Here is an 18,744-nt window from a genome sequence, read left to right on the forward strand (position 1 = left end):
AAGAGCCAACCCGAGCAGGATCTAGTCACTGGCCTGCCCTCCAACTACAAAATGGGTTCAGTAGCACCTACCTACCACCTAGTTAGTATGAGGGTTAAAATCGGTATCCGCCTTATCATTAGCATAACGTCCAGAATTTTCTCAATACTTGCTTGCTATTACGATTACCAAAGAATACAATTTTAGTGTAGGCCCATTATACTGACCCAAAAAAGCAGCCTGGCTCCAACTCAGGAGTTTCCTTCTTGTTCACATACCCGTGCTGGGCAGAAATAGCAGGTTGGCAGGGCGGCCTCCTCTAGTCAGATACCCAGAGTGATGCGATGCTGCCCTCAACCTGTGACGTCCTGAGTTGCCCTTGGAGGGTAAGGTGCTTGTGGCAGGTTTTTATAGGCCAGGCACTCACTTTCCATTGGGTAGGACTCAGTCCCATGTTTTCACTCAATTGCAAGGGAGGCTGGGAAATGGGTCTACCTGTGTCCAAGATCAGAAGCTAGTAGAGAAGACACGTGGGCTTTAGCAAGAGCTAGTAGTCTCTGCCAGTGAGACGCACGTCAAGTGACATCATTGGTAGGAGTCAATTCAGGTCCATCTCAAGAACTCCCACTGCTTTGAATATGTTAATTGTCAAGTCCATCGGCCCAGCCCTGTCTCCCAGGCTCCATTCCCGGCATCCATCTACTCACACGGATCTCACTTGGATGCTCCCTAAGCACGACCCATCCCTTGCTCCTGTCCATAGGCTCATCTCAGTGAATGACTCCATCAGCCACAAACAGACATTTGGAGAATTATCCTGGATGCTCTGGACGTCTCACATGCAATCAAAGCTGTTTATTATCCCTCCTGCCTCTAGTTTAGCCCCAATCCAGCCTCTATAGCTAACACATTCATCCTATTATGGCCCTCCCTGCCTCAAGCATTTTCAGTGGCTCCCCCGGACTGCCATGTGAAAGCCGCAACTCAGGGGCGTGGCACCTAAGGTATCCTCTCCAGATTCATTTTACTCCCTAGGTCCCATTTTACTACAGCTGAAATATCTGTGACTTCCCTAGGTGTTCCCAGATCTCTGAGCCATTGCATATGATGTTCCTGTAGGGTACGTCCTGTTGCTTATATGCACCAGGCATATCGCTCACCTTTCTAGTCAGTACCAAGGCCACCTCCTCCATGAAGCCTGCCAGGCAAGGGCACTATCTTCTTACCGGTGAGCCAGCACTTAGCACCGTCTTTTGAACACAATAGGTGTTCAGTCAATGCCTGACACATCAGTTCCATAACATCTGATGAGAGGGAGGTTCTGGAGTCCGAGTCTTGGACTAGACACCTACCAGCAGTGTCATTTTAGGTGAACACCTACACCTTTCCTCATGTCTGTTTCCTCAGCTGAGACATCTCAACAATTCCTCCCATCATGGTGGTGTTGTGAGGATTAGATGAAGGTGAGATGATATATAGAAAGCACCTCCCTAGTTCAGAGTAGGGGGTCCCACAAATTTGGTTACCCTGACTTTCAAAGCACCTCTCCCTATGTAACTGGCAAGGAGAGGCTCCTAGAAATAAGATTTGGATAAATGACCACCCCAAGGCTTCCTTCCACAAGACAAAGGTACCTCCAGCTGAGGAGACACTGACAGGTCTGGGTTTGCTCACCAGCTGTGGCTGCTGGGGGCTGGAGGACCTTCCTCTGTGCACCGTGAGCCTTTGCTTCTGTTCCTTCTCTACTGTTCCATCTGTTTAGAAATATCTGGTCCATGCATAACTTCTTTCTTTGGAAGGTGCTCCCACAAGGGGTCCATTCCTGTTCTCCCATGCCGTCCATCTGAGCGGTTACCCACACTCATCTGGACTGACCCAAGCAGACACAGCCCTGGACACCTTGGTACAACTTTATTCAAACTCCAGACACCCAGGCTTGGCCTGGCACAGAGGGTATGTTCTTGCCAGTGGCAAAAAGTGATACAGCACATTCATTAATACTAACCATTTTAATTTAAATTAACAGCATTTCTGGAAGACAAATGCAGTTGGTAGAAAATATAAAAACTTTTACTGTACAAAGTTTACATCACATTCAAAAAAGCAAGTGTGTGCCTTGTGGCCACAGGGGACGCTGGGTTTGCACACATACAGATGAAATCCTGGCTAACGTTGTAGAATCGCATAAGCTCCCTATTCGGCTTCACATTTATGTCTCCACTCAGATCCCAAATCTTGGTCTGAGCCTGAGAACACCACAGGCTTCCAGGGCACGGCACTGCCCTCTGTGATCACACGGAGAAATGCCATGAGAAGGCAGAGGGATTCCAGAGCCATGCACACATCTGTGATTTGGTGACATGGAGAGGTGAACTCTGCTACACATTGCTCATGACTAACTGGGGACTTGCTAGGATTCAAACCTCAAGTTGGCTGGAGACCCAATGGCTGCGACGCTGGTGGCTAAAGGCAGCAGGGACACCAGCCCCAGGGGTGTGGGAGGTGAGGTTAGGAACTGGGGGTCCCTGAAGGGCCAAAGCGTGGGCTCCACTATCAGACCCCAGTGGGGACCTCCGCAGCCCCCAGAGCTCTTGCCAAGGAGACCCTCTCAGCTTCTCCATCCCCTTCACAGTTGGCCATGAGGGCTGAATTCACAGTATCTGCCGTCCTTCATGTGTTTCCAAGGCAGATGGGAGAACACATGAAGGACAAGCATGTCTTCCTAACCTCCTTCACAGTCACTTAAATAGGGAGAAGGGGACCACATTGGGGACATTCCTCAGGAGTTTCTCTTAATGACAGGCAGTGCAGAGGCTCAGGCCAGGAGCAGATGGCTGCCCAGGGCCTTGCAGAGGAAGGGGATATCCCAGTCCCTCAGCTCCACTCTTGGGGTTCCTGGACGATCCCAGTTCCTTAAGGGCGGGGATTGCGACTGCTCCCATCGCGGGTCCCCCTAGCACTTGCCCAAGACAACAGTAGGTGTGCCATGAAAGCTTCTCAAACTGACCCACGAGTGTGATGCTCATGAGAAAAAACAAAACCCAGGGGTGAGGGCTGGGGGGTGTTGAGCCCGACTTGCTCTGCAGCTGTCCAAACCCTGGGCTCACCAGCATGGCCATGGGTTTAGAGGGGAGAGGCTGAGAGGCCCAAGATGCACAAACTGCGACCTCTGGGAAGGCGAAAACCTGTGGGGAGGAATTGAATTAGCTCCTCCCCACAGGAGGAGGCAGTCACACACCATGTGGCTTTGGGTGGCGTGATCACAGAGGCATGATGGGAGGAAGATCACATGGGGCTGAACCCAACTGGTTTCCAGCTGCTCTGTCTTCCTCCCACACCCCGACTCGGAAGGGGGAAGGTGCTCGTGCCTGGAGTGCTGACGGGCAGCGGGAGGCCAGGTACCTTGCATCGCCTCATAGCTGTGCTCTCCAAGCAGGGCTCAGCCAAGGGGTGCCTGGCTGGGAGAGGGGAAGGCAGCCCACAGCTTCTAGGCAGAGCGGGCCATTTCATAGGATGTTTTTGGCCAGACTCCGGGGAGGGCTCCGAAGACTGGGAGCTCTGCTAGGTGGGTCTAAATGAAAGGGTGAGGAGGACAGCATGCTGCCCCATCATGGATCAGAGCACGGACACAGGTGAATCCAACCACATTGCCGCTTTTGTCACCCTTGGTCATTTTTGGTTTTAGAGCCTAGTGACGTAACTGACCACTGAAGGATTTCTTCGCCATGTGGCACTTTTCTCTTTAGGCAACAGCTTCCAATGAAGACAGGCAAGATGCTCTCACATCATGGACTTTCCCAAACCAAGTCCCTCCTTCTGGTTCAAGTGCACACAAGTGACAAGCTTGACTCAGTGCTTGGGAAGGCTCTGAAGATTCGGGGGGCTCGCTAGGTGGCTCTAAATGAAAGGGGGGAGCATCCCTTCCATCTTAGCTCGGAACACGGCCAGTGGAGGAAGCAGGAGTGTGCTGAGCAGTTTCAACAGGACGAGGGGACTGGAATAGGTGGGCAGCTCTGGAACCTTGGGATGGCTGACCACAGGTTTCTAAGGGGCCAGATCACGCAGTGGCTGGGAGGGTGGGTTCAGGGACCCACTGCTGCTAATCCCTCCCACCACCTGCCTTGTTCTCACGGATCAAGCCTTCATCGTAAACACAGCTGCTGGGTTGGGCCTTAGCTCTGGGGTCCGATGTCAGTCAGGGACTGAGATGTGTCTAAACAGCCAAGGCCCTGCGTCCCATCTCCTTGGTGCTTCCCTGGGGGCTTCATGAAAGAAACATCTCTACAGACAGCGGAAACCCTGGTTGGGAACCACTGGGTCAGCTCAGATGTTATTTGGATTTTACCTGTCTCCACATTTCCAGCTGGTACGGGATGGATTACAGGGGTCAGAGGTGAACCCAAACTCATAATCCAACTCAGTTCCTAGCCAGGGTTTCCTCTGCAAAAGGAGGAAGGGACAGTGTCCTTTTGATAGGACGAGGGGATACCCCTACGGAGGGAGATTCCCCACTGATAGGGTTTAGGGTCAAAGCAGAGGCCAGGTCAAACCTTATGGTCCCTGTCCTACCACAAGGAGAGCCACAGTCATGATGCTTTTCTTCCTTCTGGCCCAGAGGGGGCTCACTGCCTCCAGGGGCCTCCAGAGGCAACGGCCACTTCCGCCCTCCTGGCCAACGGTGCCAGGGCGTGTCAGCAAAGCCCGTTTTTATTATTACCTACTGTAAAACATCGCATTCACTCCGCAGAAACATACGTGTAAACAATTTGCTGCCTGTCACGACAGGTCTGGTTGTTGGTGATGTCATCTTAAGAAACGGCAGGTGCGGCTCCATCTCCGGGACCCGAGTGTTTTTTGGTGGGCGAACAGTCTGAATCGAGGACACACGCTCCTGGTTTGCAGCACTTAGGAGGGCGGCCGACGTGTTGATGAGTGTTGCTTTGTGTTGCGGTGGTTGTTTGGATGTTTTAGAAACACATTTAAGAAAGAAATCAGCAGAAAAACTGCACAGCTGGCTACATCTTTGGATTACTGGACTCCAACACGCCCAAGCCAAACCTTTCAAACCGGGGTACAACTTTGCTGCTGTTAATGCTGCAAAGAGGAACAAAAATAAGGGTTATAGCCCCGCGGATTTTCATCAGAATTAGGGTAACATTAGCTAAGGACTGGGCCGGTTCCAAAAGCTCAGCAGAGGACCCAGCCCACCAAGAAGTGAGAATGATTTCACAGCCAACAGCCTTGGCAGGGCTGCTCCTGGTCATATGTGACCAGGAGGGAGGTAGGCGGTGGCCATGGCCTGTAGCCTTGGCCACACCCTCCTCCTGGAGGGAGGCGGCTTGTCCATCTCAGAATCTCCAGCACCCAGCATGGCTAGTAACTGCTGTGGGCTCGTGGGAACTGCTTTCTCCTTTGCAGCCCAGGAAAGCTCTCGCTCCAAGTAGAATTGGGAGAAGAAAAATCTAACCCCCAGCACTGACAGTGACAGCATGTGCTCCTTTTAGAAATGGTCCTCAAACACTGGGAGGCATCAGGGCCATCTGAGAAGCAGATTGAAACGTGAGTTCTCAGGGCCTGCCTCCAGAGACCCGGATTCAGGTCTTGGGAGGCCCAGGAATCTGCACCTGGTAACAGAGTCCACGGTGTGTGGACTCTGTGCCCTCCCTGTCAGCCACACTCTTGACAAATGTTGACTCAGGGTCTGGTACTTTCTGTCTGCACTGAGCTGATGTAAAGAGAGTAACGTTGTGGGGGGAAGGGACAGGAGCTTTTTCATTAGTGAAATTGTTTGGAGACAGGCCCCCCGCCTCTGCTTTAGGACGATATTCCTGAGCGTGCCAGAGGACACAGCCCTTCCAAGCTGGTGTCTTTCACAGCAACAGGACTTTTGGTGTCCACTACCACCAGCCCTCCAGAGGGGCCTGGCCCTGGGGCAGCTCTGAAATCATCCCACTCCTTGTTGGAAAAGATCCCTGCAGGTTAACAGCCAAGCAAAACTCCCCTGTACTTTGGACCCGGCCATTGAAAGGCCAATGTGCCGGCTGGCAGGGAGGGGGCAGGAAACAGATCTCACTGAGCTATTAGTAGGGAGACAGGACCAGCCAAACAAAAACGGTATCACCCCACAGAGGAAGAGCTGGAGAGAATGAAGTTGCATCCATGGAGGGGGGGATGGATGGATTCTGGGGGGGGGGGATTTGTTAGGGGGCCCTCCGTGGAGATCAGTTACTCAGGCACACACAGGCCATGGAGAGGAAGGGGGTCAGTTTTAAAAACAAACAAAGCAATAGAAGAAGTCTCAGGAGAGAACACTGGAGCAGCACAGATGGCGTCCCCTGGGTTAGTGCCCGTATCTCAGTTTGCGTTTGAGCAGAGGTCGCGATGCCGAGTGACGATTAGGAAGAAAGCCCCGGGCGCATGCGAGGCAGCCAGGCCTACAACCTAAGGGAGGAAAGAGAAGAGGGGAGAGCAGTGTAAGAACTGAGCCCCCAGAGGTGGGGGGAGTGGCCGAGGCCTGGCCAGGTCAGGGAGAAGGGGACCCTCTCTCCCTGCAGAGAGAGGGACTCCCCTGTTCCATTCCAGGCTTGGCAGCAGAGCAAGCCTGGAAGGGAGCCTGGCACAAAGAACATTCCCCGAGGTCCCTCGGGGCCCAGTCCTGTCATGGGATTTTATACAGAGGTTGGCCAACGGGCCTACTACCCCTCAGCCTTTGACTCTCAAAACTGACTTCTTGGAGTTCACTATTCTTGCTCACTGCATTCCCTTCTTTAAGTTCTGGCCAGAGGGCACTTTGGGGACTCGGACAATGATCCCAGGTCTCTCCCACCAGGGGACAAGCCATCATCTGCCACGGTGTGTGGACAGAGGCCCTGACACATGCTGTGGGTCTTCTCTTAGCCCACAAGAAAAATACAAGCCTGCAGGGCTCTTGCTGGTGACCATTTCGGCGGCAAAAGCATCACTTTGGTTTATGAGGGAAAAAACCACACAAAGATGGGGCAGGAAGCAGGGTGTGCAGAGGGTCATTGCAAACAGGCAGAGGATGAGGGAAGTAACAGAAAACACACTATTCCTCCAGAACTGGACAGGAGCTCTTAAAGTCAGCATGACCGTAACGTCCTTTCCCGTAGTAGCGGCTCCGCCAGCGACTGGGAGTGCCCCGTGACCATTTCGCCAGGTGTGAGAGGAACGCAGTCCAGCAGGTGATGGAGCCGGGCACCCAGTGTGGACGGGTGGAGGAGCCGCAGGAATCAGGACGGCGGGGAGAGGGGGAGATGACAGAACAGGCCAGCGCATCAGCCACCCCCCGAAAATAAAAAAGCACCAAGACCGATGGAAAAGAAAAGAGAAAATGAGAATTAGAGGCTGAGCATGTAGAAGTGAAAAAATCATGAACAGGAAGCTTTGACACAGACTCATTCAGCTATGCCGGCATTCTTTCTTTTAAGGGGCTAACCCTGATCGTGTTGAGCCAGAAGCAAGCCCCATCTGTAACTCTGTTTCCCACCTGTGAAATGAGAAAGTGGGTGTCTACAGTCTTTAGGGAATCTGGGATGATCTCCTGAATGCCAACACCTGCCTTTGTAGGTGAGAAAAACCGGGCACAGATTGTTACGAGTTGCCCGAGGTCTGACAAGCAAGATCCTTGAACTTCTCGCAAGTCCAGGAGAACCCAGCCTCCTGGTCTCTGCTGGGACAGCTCCCATTCAAAATCTAGCGCCAATAACCCCTCTTCTGAAGACCCTTCCTCAGGCTCCCTCGGTGGGCAGAGAGGACCCTGTCTGTGCTCCCAGAGGCTGTGCTTTTTCAGGGCACTTGGCATGTTGTATTCATTCCCTCATTCAATCACCCATCAAATGTTTACTGAGCAACTGTTATGTTCCTGGGACGGTGCGAGGAGGTGGGAATAATACAGAGGTGACAAGACAGAGTCCCACTGCACAGACTTATAGTGTATGTCTGCTTGTCTTTGTTCCCAATTAGACTGTAAATTCCTTGCTGGCCTTGGCCTTCTGTCTCCCCAGATGTGTAGCAGGTACTTAGCAATGGTTGGGTAAAACCCACACCTCTAATGCCAACATTCTGTTACCCCCTATTTGTATTGGACTCTGACCCATCTTAAGAACAAATTATCGAATCTAATATTGCATTATAAAATAAAGCATTCCCTAACCACTAACTGCCATTCCTCCAAGCCAACCCTACAACTAGCCTGATCAACAAAATTTACCATATTTCTTCAGTTTCTCCTACTTGTGTCCTCTGGTCAGACAACCCATTGTGGGCCTCCCCTCACCTGCAGCTTGAAGCTGGTTTGGTTTGTTTCTAAGACAGCAGCTGGCAAACTGTGGGCAAGCCAAATCCGACCACAAAAAGGTTTCGGCTATTTTAGAGTTGTTTAGAAAAACAGACCATGTGACAGATACCATACGACCCATGAGACTAAAATATTTCCTGGCCCTTTCTAGAGTAAGAGGAGTGCTGCTGCCCCCCACACGCCTTGACAGCAGGTGTGAGATCTGGGTGCAGCTCTGGGGCCTCAGTGATGCGAGAGCAGGTACCTCACACACATGCCTGGTAACTGGGGTCTTGGGGACCAGCTCGGATGTGGGGGCACACAGGCTCTTACCCCGACTCCATCAAGAGCAGCTCCACTTTATCGGTTTATACATTGGGGGCTGTATGAGAGTTCCCTTTCAGAAAGCGCTCTTTGCCTTAAAAAAAGTGTAAAACCATTTCTCTTGTCCAGAGTCCAGCCACAAAAATGGCCCACCATCTGTTTCTGTACCATCCACCAACTAAGAATGGTTTCTACCTTTCGAAATGGTTGGGGGGTGGGGAGAAAACAATCAAAAGAAGTATATTTCATGACATGTAAGAATGCCATGAAATGCGCGTTTCAGCCTCCATGACTGAAGCACAGCCAGCCTGCTCCCACATCAGGCAGCAGAGCTGAGCCGTTAGGACAGATAGTGCATGTGATGGTGTCATCGCTCCACCCTGCTGCTGGGGGTACTACAACCCCAGTGACAGGAGCTGCAACTCGAATTTCTCTCTTAACTCGCAAAGCCTAAAATATTTCCCATGTGGCCCTTTACAAGTTTACATACCCCCAATCTTGCCCAACCCCCACTTTTCAAAGCTCTGGAAACGGAGGCCTACCACTGAGAAGGACTTCCCGATTCTCACAAAGTGTTCGTGACAAGGCAGCGCCCTGTTTGTGAGTGTTCTGGCAGAGAGGGCCAGAGGGACAAAGGAAAAACGGAACAAGACAGTACTTAGAAGAGATGACAGTGGTTGCCACTGCCCAGTGGAGACCACCCCAGCACTAAAGGGAGCAAAGGACTGTGTGATTAAACAGAAGCAGGGACGGGCTGCTAGCATCAAAGGACCACATAAACCCAGGCCATGTTGTCCCCATCACAGGTGGCTGATTCGGGGACTAGAAAGCTCTGTTTTGAGTCTGCAACATTTTAAGCAACAGCCACTCTGCTGATTTTGATGCTTCTCCATTCCCACATTGCTCTGATTTCAAACTGGCCCCATCTGGCCCTATCCTAGGTAGAATCTTCTTGTCTGGGCCTGGCCTGGGCCAAATAAAACCACTGTTCTGATAATAGTGATATGGAGGTTTTCACAAAGGAGAACTAGAGATGCTCATTTGTCAAAAAGACTCTTGAATAAATGTGGTGGACGAGATCCTGGTATCATTTAGGTGAGGGGACGAGTCACCTCTGGCTGATCTGCTTGGAGTGTTCCCCAAAGTCTTGGGCATACCAGGCAGACAGTGCCCTCTGAGACCCTGGGTGAGGCTGCAAAGACCTGGATGCCAGGCCTGGATCACTGAGGGGGTACTTACTCAGCAGACTTCCAGAAGTGCCCAGGGTGGGAGAGCCGCCGATTCAGCTTGGGCAGCTTCTCCAGCATTTCCATCAGCAGGCTGAAGCTGGGCCTCTCCTGTAGGTCGAAAGCCCAGCAGGCAGACAGGATCTCCTGTAAGCAGAGCTGGCGTTAGTGCGTGTGAGAGCTGGCTGGCAGGGAGGAGGGCACAGCTGGGGCTCTATGCACAGGGTCCCTTCAACACTCTCAGGTACCCCCCAGCTGTGGTCACCTGACCATCCTGCCAACACTGGGGTGACTGACCGACCATTGCTCAAAACAACGGAAGCACCCAGTTTAAAAGGAAGCGCATCAGCCTATCTCCTCCCCTCCTTCCTTCTCAGACCTCCCTGGAATAACAGAAACATAGCTGAATAACCAGTAATGGGAAAGACATCAGAAACGGAGTCACTGATCTTTCGGGTGGAAAGTGGGCGGCAGCGGGTTGACAGGTGACATGTAAGAAGCTCAGAATGTGTGCAGGGTGGGGCTGCAATGGAGGTGGGAGCCTCAGCATTACGAGAATGGAGGCCGGGAGTGACAGGAACTAAATACAGGACAGCAGCTGAGAGTCGGCAGAACGGTGGCCCCCAGAATGGAGCCCTTCTCACTCTGGCATTTTGCTGCCTACTCTCCAGTTCCACGGGTGTGTACAGCATGGATACACCCTGTCAGCCTTCTGATTCAGGAGAACGACCTGTGAGAAAATAGACCTGCACATAGGATCTGGCAGAGTCCTCACGTGACAGAGCAGGGAGCGCACATCCACTTAAGATTCAGCAACTCAAATTTGTCTTTTTAAATATGACTGGAGCCCATGGGGTTGTCTGCCAGGTTAAGAAAACAAGAGACCGAAGATAAATGGACCAAAATACTGACTGGAAGAAACGGTGTGCTGGTGTGTGTGAAGAAGCCACTCTATCCGTAAAACGAGACCAAGGTGCAATAAAAAAGACATCAAGAAAGGAAGGAAGTGCTTGTAATTAATAACATAACTTCTGAAACAAAACAGTAGTAGGTAGAAGTAATAGAAAATACAATCAGGGAAGTTCCCCAGATTGTGGACCCAATTTTAAGTAGGAATGGAAAATATGAAAGAAGGTAAAAGACATGAAAACTCACTAAGAATGACCAAGTTCTGTCTAATGGAAGTTTTCATAAGAGAAAACAAAGAAACCATAGGGCAGGGAACAATGAAAGGTCATAATAAAAAAAAGAAATGTCCCAGAAATTTTTGAGGGAAACAGGAGTCTTCAGCTGCCAAGGCACAAGAAAGGGACCTCATTGAAAAAAGAAAAACAAACAACAGGTGACCAAAGCAGGTTTGAACAGTGCAGGTCAGTTATACGTGGAATGTTTCCCAATTGACCACAATTCAACTGACCCACACAGTTCAAAAACCACATTGCGCCTAAGGGCAACTCCGTGGTTAGGAATCTGTGTGTGCAGAGGACTGACTGGAATTATATGAGGATTTCTGACTGCACAGGTGCTTGGCACACCTAACCCGCAAGTTGTTCAAGGGTCAAAGGTACTAAACATTTTCTCAGACATATTTTTATGAAATTTCACTATCACAAAGATAAAGAGAAGATCCTAGATGTTTCCAGAGAGAAGAAAACAGAGCATCTATAAAAGGTCGAGAATTAGGCCAATATCAGCTTTCTCAACAAGGCACTGGACACTTATTAGACAGCAGAGCAAAATCTTTATGTTCTCAGGGAAAACTGTTGTGAACTTAGAATCCTATTTCTGGTGTGAGGACAAAATAAGGACCTTTTTAGGAATGCAGGGATTCCAAGATTATCTCCTATGAATCCACTGAGAGGTAGTTTCTTTGTTTCACTCTCATTTTGCTGGAGCTCAAATAAAGAAACAGGAAGATACAAGATACATAAAAGTGTGTACCTGACCCAGGAATGAATGAAAAGTAACAGGATGACAGGTCTGCAGCAGACCTAAAATTCTACTGATTCAACTTATGAGAAATCTCTGAAAAGAATGGAATAGATTCCATTCAATAGGCAGAATGTAGAAAGGGTTGCAAGACCTCAGGAATATAACGATGTTGTTTCTTCTCTCAATATGAAAAAAAAAAGGCAATTAGAAACTAAAGGGAAAAAATCTAAAATTATGCAAGAAAGCCAAGATCCAACAAATTTGTGGTGAGCCTTTGCATAATTGATGGAATGGAAAAGATGGACCCACAAAGAAGAAAATGTGACCCCGGTTAACTCCATAATTAGCAGCAGCTAATGGCAATTACAGTCTATTATAATAGTGCACACAGTTTATTGTTTTCTCACTTTTAGCCTCAGTCTTCAGACACAGCCTGGCATATTTAACTATAACAACACAAAATCAATCTATACCATAAAAGAGTAAAGGCAAAGGTGACGGAAGTTGAGGGAGCGAAGAGCTAATAGCATAAGAAGTTGGTCTTCTGGAGAGTGACCCGGGGTAGAGGACTGATGCTTTTCATGAAGAACCCTTCTGGCCTTTTGATGTCTTCCCATCCACGCTGACTCACTGTGGCTGCATCTGTACATAAAGCAATGCCTGATGATGAACTTACAGCAATGGGGCTGGAGGGACAGAGAAAGATGTCCCTCAGAAGGAACTCCCTGCTTTTGACTATGATTCAAAATAATTGTGTTAGTGCCATTTACCAACGGCCACCCATCTTCCAACAGCAATGTGTTAAAAAAAGAGAAAAGACCGGACAGGAAAGACAACTCCGTGAGCCAGAAGCTGGCTGCTGGAACATAAATTGCTAAAACATAAATTTTTGCTTTGTCCTCACTTCCTCATGCCTGTCCCTAAACTTATTATTAAAAGGCTTCAAAGGACTCAAAACCCTGTATTATAAGAAGTCCTTCTAATCAGATCAGAACTCGGGCTGTGCACTGGAGCTGCCTGAGGAGCTTTATTTCCAAAAAAAAAAAAAGAAAAGAAAAAGAAAAAAATTAACCATGACCTTAGCGCCGACCCTGGCTGATGAAATTGTTTTCTCTGGCGGAGGCCATATTTTTAAAACGCTCCTGGATGATTCTGACTCGTGCCCACCACTGAGCCCTGACTGCCTTGCCGCTCGGATGGCCCTGTGCTCTGCTCCAAGCCTTGTGTCTGCTCCTTGAAGACAGCACTCCACGTTCTGTACGCCAAGACTAAGTGTTCAGAAATGGAACTGAGTTTGTTGCCAGGAGGGCGATTTACTAAGACTATTTTTTCTTTCAGATAAAACAGACGTACACAAATACTCTGGTTTATACAAAGAAGTCCTTAATAACTTTACTGTAAAAGGTAAAATTGGAAATAACCTAAATGCCCAGCAATAGAGAACTCGTTACATTATGATACATACAGCCATAGGTCAGAAGGCTAGATGGCCGTTAAAACAAGGACCTGTCAGTGATTTGAGATAATGAGCATATAATAAAATGCCATGAGGGGAAAAAAAAAAGAAAAAAATATCACAATTTAAAAAATCAGTTGGACCGGCCCGGTGGCTCAGGCGGTTGGAGCTCCATCCTCCTAACCCCGAAGGCTGCCGGTTCGATTCCCACATGGCCCAGTGGGCTCTCAACCACAAGGTTGCCAGTTCAATTCCTCAAGTCCTGCAAGGGATGGTGGGCTCCGCTCCCTGCAACTAAAATTGAACTCGGCACCTTGAGCACAGCTGCCGTTGAGCTCTAGATGGCTCAGTTCGTTGGAGCGCGTCCTCTCAACCACACGGCTGCTGGTTCAACTCCCGCAAGGGATGATGGGCTGCAGCCCCTGCAATTAGCAACGGCAACTGGACCTGGAGCTGAGCTGCGCCCTCCACAACTAAGATTAAAAGGACAACAACTTGACTTGGAAAAAAGAAAGTCCTGGAAGTACACACTGTTCCCCAATAAAGTCCTGTTCCCCTTCCCCAATTAAAAAAAAAAAAAAGCCATATGTTATGATTTTGCTTTTGTTAAAGACATGTATTTTAAAAATATTCAGAAAAAAAGACTAGATGGCAGAGGCTACTTCAGCTGCTTCCTGAGTTGTCCAACCTGCAGGAGCCCAAACCCTACACGCTGAGACCATCACAACCCTCCTAAGGAGCCCAAGGCCACGGTGAAGGTGATTCTGGACCATGAAGCCAACAAGCACGAGCTCAAGAGCACTGGGGAGGCGCCCATTACTCCCCCCCCTTGCCCAATGCCCCAGATGAAGTGGTATGGCCAAAGAAGAGCATGGTGTCGGTGCTACAAGCTAGCATTTTAGTGTCATAGTTGGAGGAGCATACCTGTACAAATAGTCTGAACTTCAACCAGATGACCTGTACTACTGCAGAATAAAATACACCCACCAGATCGATGGCATAAATGAGCCTTCCGAAAATGCCCTAGCTGCTGGCTACCAGTCCAAGGAGGAAAATATTAAGATCTCTTAAGATGTGGGAGAAAGATAAGGTCGAATTCATTGCTCTTCCTGTCCCAAGTTTGCAGGTGGTGACCCCGCCAAACTGTTCACGATGTCAACATGAAACTCAGTCTTTAGATCTTAACCTGGACAAGCGCCAGGTGTCTCCTCCAGACACCTCCCGGGTTATGCAGCCCGATACGTGCTGAAGTTACTTATTAACATCCAGGCTGGCACCTACTTGCTCTAGTCCTACCTGACTTATGGTTATCACTGACTGCATTGAAAACACTGACCCCTGGGTGAGTTCCTTTATGTATCACAGTAGCAGGGTAAGGAAACTTGCAAACTGTAATGCAGAGAACCCATTCAAGGTAGACAGAAACCTGAGGTCAGCAACTATATTATAACTCGGTATTTTGAAAACAAATTCACTGCGGAAACTTCCATTTGATCTTGAACAGCAGAGGAAAACATTATGAAGAAAGATTTGACACTGCAGCATAACCTCACCATTTGTATTTTGTGCGGTGATTATTTTTGTATTATCGTTTTTCATGTAACATACTGGGCTCTACTATCTTGTCATCTCATAATGCAATTAAAACCATTATCTTTATTTACTTCATCTTTTTCTTTCTTTCTTTTTTTTTAAGAAAAAGTTTAACCGTGAGGTAATAAAGGGCATAGGTCTTTTCGGCAGTAGCAGAGAGGCTGCCTGGCACACATCTGCCTCAGGTTCCACTTCTCAGATCAGTGAACGAAGGGCTGCCATGTCAGATGCCCGGGCCCCGCCCTCTATACCTTCTTCCCTCTCCAGGAACAGGTGGCTACTCACAGTGACTTCCTTCCCCAGGCTGACGGAAGCCAGGACTCGCTTCATTCCTTCTCCGCTTCCAATCTGCCAGATCAAGGCCTCTGCAGCTTGGTTTTTAAAGGGCCAGTCTCTTGCTTGCAGCTCATACCAAACAGTCCTGTGGAGACCATCCACACAGTGTGAGCTCCTGGATGGCTCAGTCCAGCTAGCACCCAGGGGCTCCTGTTGCTACAATGCCAGAAACCCAGCCAGAGGATCCAGAATCCTTCTCCAGCCTTTCTCACCCGCCAGGCTTCAGGGAATGCCGTGGCGAAGTCCTGGAGGCTCCTCGAGGATCTGTGGCCCTGCGCTCCCATTGTGGTGGAAAGTCAGAACAGAGATCCTGGTACAACTGTGAACCTCAGTGGGGCTGATGCCTACATCCAGGGATGTTCGAAGGGTAACAAAAATGCCGGGCCCAGTACCTAGCACACCTAGGTGCTCAGGAAATGACAGTTACAGGTCAGGGGAGGGAGAGACCACTGTTGACCGAACGACACCCTGAGAGATTACAGGGTGAGGGCCTTACTCCGCTTCTCCAAGTCCCCTCGCCTTTCTCGGCTTATCGAGAGGCGGACCTTCTCTGTTAGACCTGCAATGTCCAGTGCGGGACCACTCGCCATGTGGGGCTCTTGAGCAACTGACATGTGGAGAGCGGAACCGAGGTGTGCTGTCAGTATAAGATACACACCAGATTTTGAAAACTTTGTAGGGTAAAATATCTCCTTAATTTTTTATTTTGATTACATGTTGAAATGATAATATTTTGGATATACTGAGTTAAATGAAACAGATTATTGAAACTGATTTCACCTGTTTTTCATTTTAATGTGGCTAAGAGAAAACTACATATTGGGCTCACACAATATTTCTCTATTTCTATTTTTCTCCTGGTCACCTTCATGGGGCACTAGAGGCTAGCTGGCAGGACGTTCCAGTTCTCTCAGAGGGACAGTTCTTAGTTCTGGCGAGTGGTCTCATGAGGCAATAGGTGAGACTGACACCAGAAATTACCTAACCTTGTCCTCATGAAACAACCCTATTGGGGAGGTGCCATTATTCTCCCATTTTACAGATGGCGGAAAGGGAAGGTCAAGGATGTGATCACTCACCCAACAAGCAGCAGAGCTAGGACTCAAAGCACGCCTCCTCCTGCCCTCTATGGCCCTCTAATGAAGCGAGGGCCCTCTCTGTGGGCCTCAGAGCCCCAGGCCTCCTCACCCAAATGCATAGACGTCAGCAGCTTTTGAGAACGGCAGGTGATCCTCATCCTTCCCGGGGGTCATCTCGCGCACGATCTCAGGGGCCAGGTAGCACAGCCAGTCGTGTGACAACTTCAGCTGGTTCTCACGCCTGGAGACCAAGAAGGTCAAGGGCAAGGAGAACAGGTCAAGGACAAAGCCGGTAGCAAAGAGGCCTGTCTGGCACACATCTGCTCCAGGGCTAGCCCACTCCCCACGCAAGGTCCCCAGCAGCAGCAAAGGCACCGGTGTGTTTAGGCAATGTTACAGAAGAGTGACAACCAGGTTTTCCTAGGAAAGCAGGCCAAGAAGGGGTACTGGCAGGGAGCTGCATTTGCAGGTGCCTGATTCTCTACTCTGGGAGCATGGAATACATCTCCATGCAGAAAATCAGATGTGCCTGTGCATGTCACAGCCAGGCCTGGGGCTGGAGAGCCAGCCCTGCTGCTACTCTCCTCCCTGGGGGGTCTCCCAGATGCTTGGCGGAGAGCCTTTTTCTTCACCCCCACCCCTTTAAGACTTGGGGAAATAAAATCTGACACTCTTCCTCATATTGGAGACTTGAACCTGGGTCCTCTGCCCGATGGGGTAAATATGAGTGAGGGGGCCCAGCCCCCATGGGGTCAACCTAAGAATCAAGTATATGAGGGACCTAAGCATCACCTGACTCTGATTCCGGACCAGGACCACAAGGACAGGACCGAAGCACACCTGGCCTTTCCTACAGGGAAGGCTGCTCCTCAGCAAGTGTCCAGACCTCAGCTGGACTCAGGCCCACCCAGCTCCACCCACTTCCTCCCTGTTCCGTCCAGACACCACGGCCAGCTTACCGTCCCTCGCGGACCACGCCTGAGATCCCAAACAGCCCGAAGTCCGTGATGACCACTTTGCCATTGTCGTAGAAGACATTCTTGGATTTGAGGTCCTTGTGCACGATGCCCTTGGCGTGCAGATACCCCATGCCCTAGAAGACGGTGAGCCTCAAATCAGTTAGCGGGAGGGAAGACGAGTGCCGGTGACTTCGCATCTGCCTGGGCCAGGCCCTGAGCTGGCTGCTTTACCCAAAGCCCCTCATTTACTCTTTGCCATCTGATGCCGTGTAATTGTCTTCACTTTACAGATGAAGGCACCAAGTTCAGAGAGAGGAAGTCACCGGCTCCAGGCCACACAGCAGTTAAACGGCATGGCTGAGACCTGGTTTCAGGCCAGTCTGTACTCTTTTCATGCCACCCTGCTTTCCAACACCCACCTTACACTTGGATAAGGTGTGAGGTGTGGAGAGGGTGATTGGCAGGACGCTGGAAGGTCAGGAAGTATAGAAAGCATGATGAGACTATCCATGTTAAGTCACATACAAGTCGAGTGATCTGGGGGCTTTCTGGGGCTTTGACCAGCTGGCCTGTATCCTCAGGCAGGGCAGGAACAGAGCGAAATTCACACAGAGGGAGTTCCCTCCCAAGTTCAGGAGGTCCCAATATCTGTGCTGTGACAGGAGTCCTCAACTAAGACTGAAACCTGCGGTCCGAGTTCTAGCTTAGCTTAGATACTAATTCGCTGTGTGGCCCTGGACGTTTGGCTTCTCTAAGCCTGTTTCCCCATCTGTCAAGCAAAAGGGGGAGAGGTCAGTGATTTCTAACCAGCACTGTCCGGGGACTGAACACTGGTATGGGATGCGGGTGACCTGACACAGGCATGACCTCATCCAAGGTCAAAGCTGTCTTCTAACATCAAACCAGACTCCTGTGTATCCTGATGCCCTTGGGGCTAGGGACAAGATGTCACAACTAAAATGCCAGTTCCTGACAGCTTAGAAAGAGCACATGTAAATCTACTTCCCAACCTTCCCCTCAAAGGAACGTCACACCTAAGAAATCTCCCTGGCTTTAAAGTTATTTGCGGTGAGGAGTAGAAAGGTAAATAAGCCACCATTAGGAGATAGAAAGATTGAACGTGAGGCAGAACCAGACAGAAGTCAGCGGAGGCCAGAGATCATCCGAGGGGGTCTGGAAAATGACAGAGAAGAATTCACACCAGACAGATGTTCCTCTGCAAGAGACAGGAGGACATGGGGTCCACTGTGGCCACTTCCCTCAGGCCTGCTGAGAGCTGTCATCCTGCCATGGAAGCAGGAAGTTCCAGGAAAGTGTGATTTGCTCCTTCCCAAAGCGCCGTCCTGAATGCAAGACAATCCTTCTTAAACTATCCGCCCATTCCCCAAACCAAGCCAAGTGCACACGCCTTCCTCAGTGGACAAAGAGAGCCAAAGACCCCACCTTGTATTGAACAGGGACCAGCTGTGTGACAGGACAAGTCACTGTACCTCTGTGGGCCTTGTTTATAAAATAGGTGCCACTGCCTCAAGAGACCAGCTTAGGGCGACAGGATGTAACGCCG

The 18,744-nt window shown here is 49.9% G+C and overlaps 1 protein-coding gene and 1 pseudogene across 6 annotated transcripts in view; one reads left to right on the forward strand and one right to left on the reverse strand.

Annotated features, from left to right (window-relative positions):
• Positions 1-1,871: 1,871 nt before the first annotated feature.
• KSR1 (kinase suppressor of ras 1) overlaps positions 1,872-18,744 on the reverse strand; it is a 145,044-nt gene continuing 128,171 nt past the window's right edge. For 4 of the 6 annotated variants that reach the window (XM_033089258.1, XM_033089261.1, XM_033089262.1 and 1 more), the window contains 6 exons: positions 17,181-17,314; positions 16,331-16,462; positions 15,092-15,227; positions 9,839-9,972; positions 7,047-7,127; positions 1,872-5,073 (listed from right to left, as the gene is read on the reverse strand). In XM_033089258.1, coding sequence (XP_032945149.1) covers positions 4,995-5,073; positions 7,047-7,127; positions 9,839-9,972; positions 15,092-15,227; positions 16,331-16,462; positions 17,181-17,314 — 696 coding nt within the window. In that variant the 3' untranslated portion in view covers positions 1,872-4,994. Of the gene's footprint in view, positions 5,074-6,165; positions 6,421-7,046; positions 7,128-9,838; positions 9,973-15,091; positions 15,228-16,330; positions 16,463-17,180; positions 17,315-18,744 lie in introns of those variants that run through there. The other 2 variants (XM_033089259.1, XM_033089260.1) reach the window with 2 other exon arrangements.
• LOC117012817 (integral membrane protein 2B-like) lies at positions 13,801-14,819 on the forward strand (annotated as a pseudogene).

This window comes from Rhinolophus ferrumequinum, chromosome 21, assembly GCF_004115265.2.
Source record: "Rhinolophus ferrumequinum isolate MPI-CBG mRhiFer1 chromosome 21, mRhiFer1_v1.p, whole genome shotgun sequence".
NCBI classification, from domain to species: domain Eukaryota; kingdom Metazoa; phylum Chordata; class Mammalia; order Chiroptera; family Rhinolophidae; genus Rhinolophus; species Rhinolophus ferrumequinum.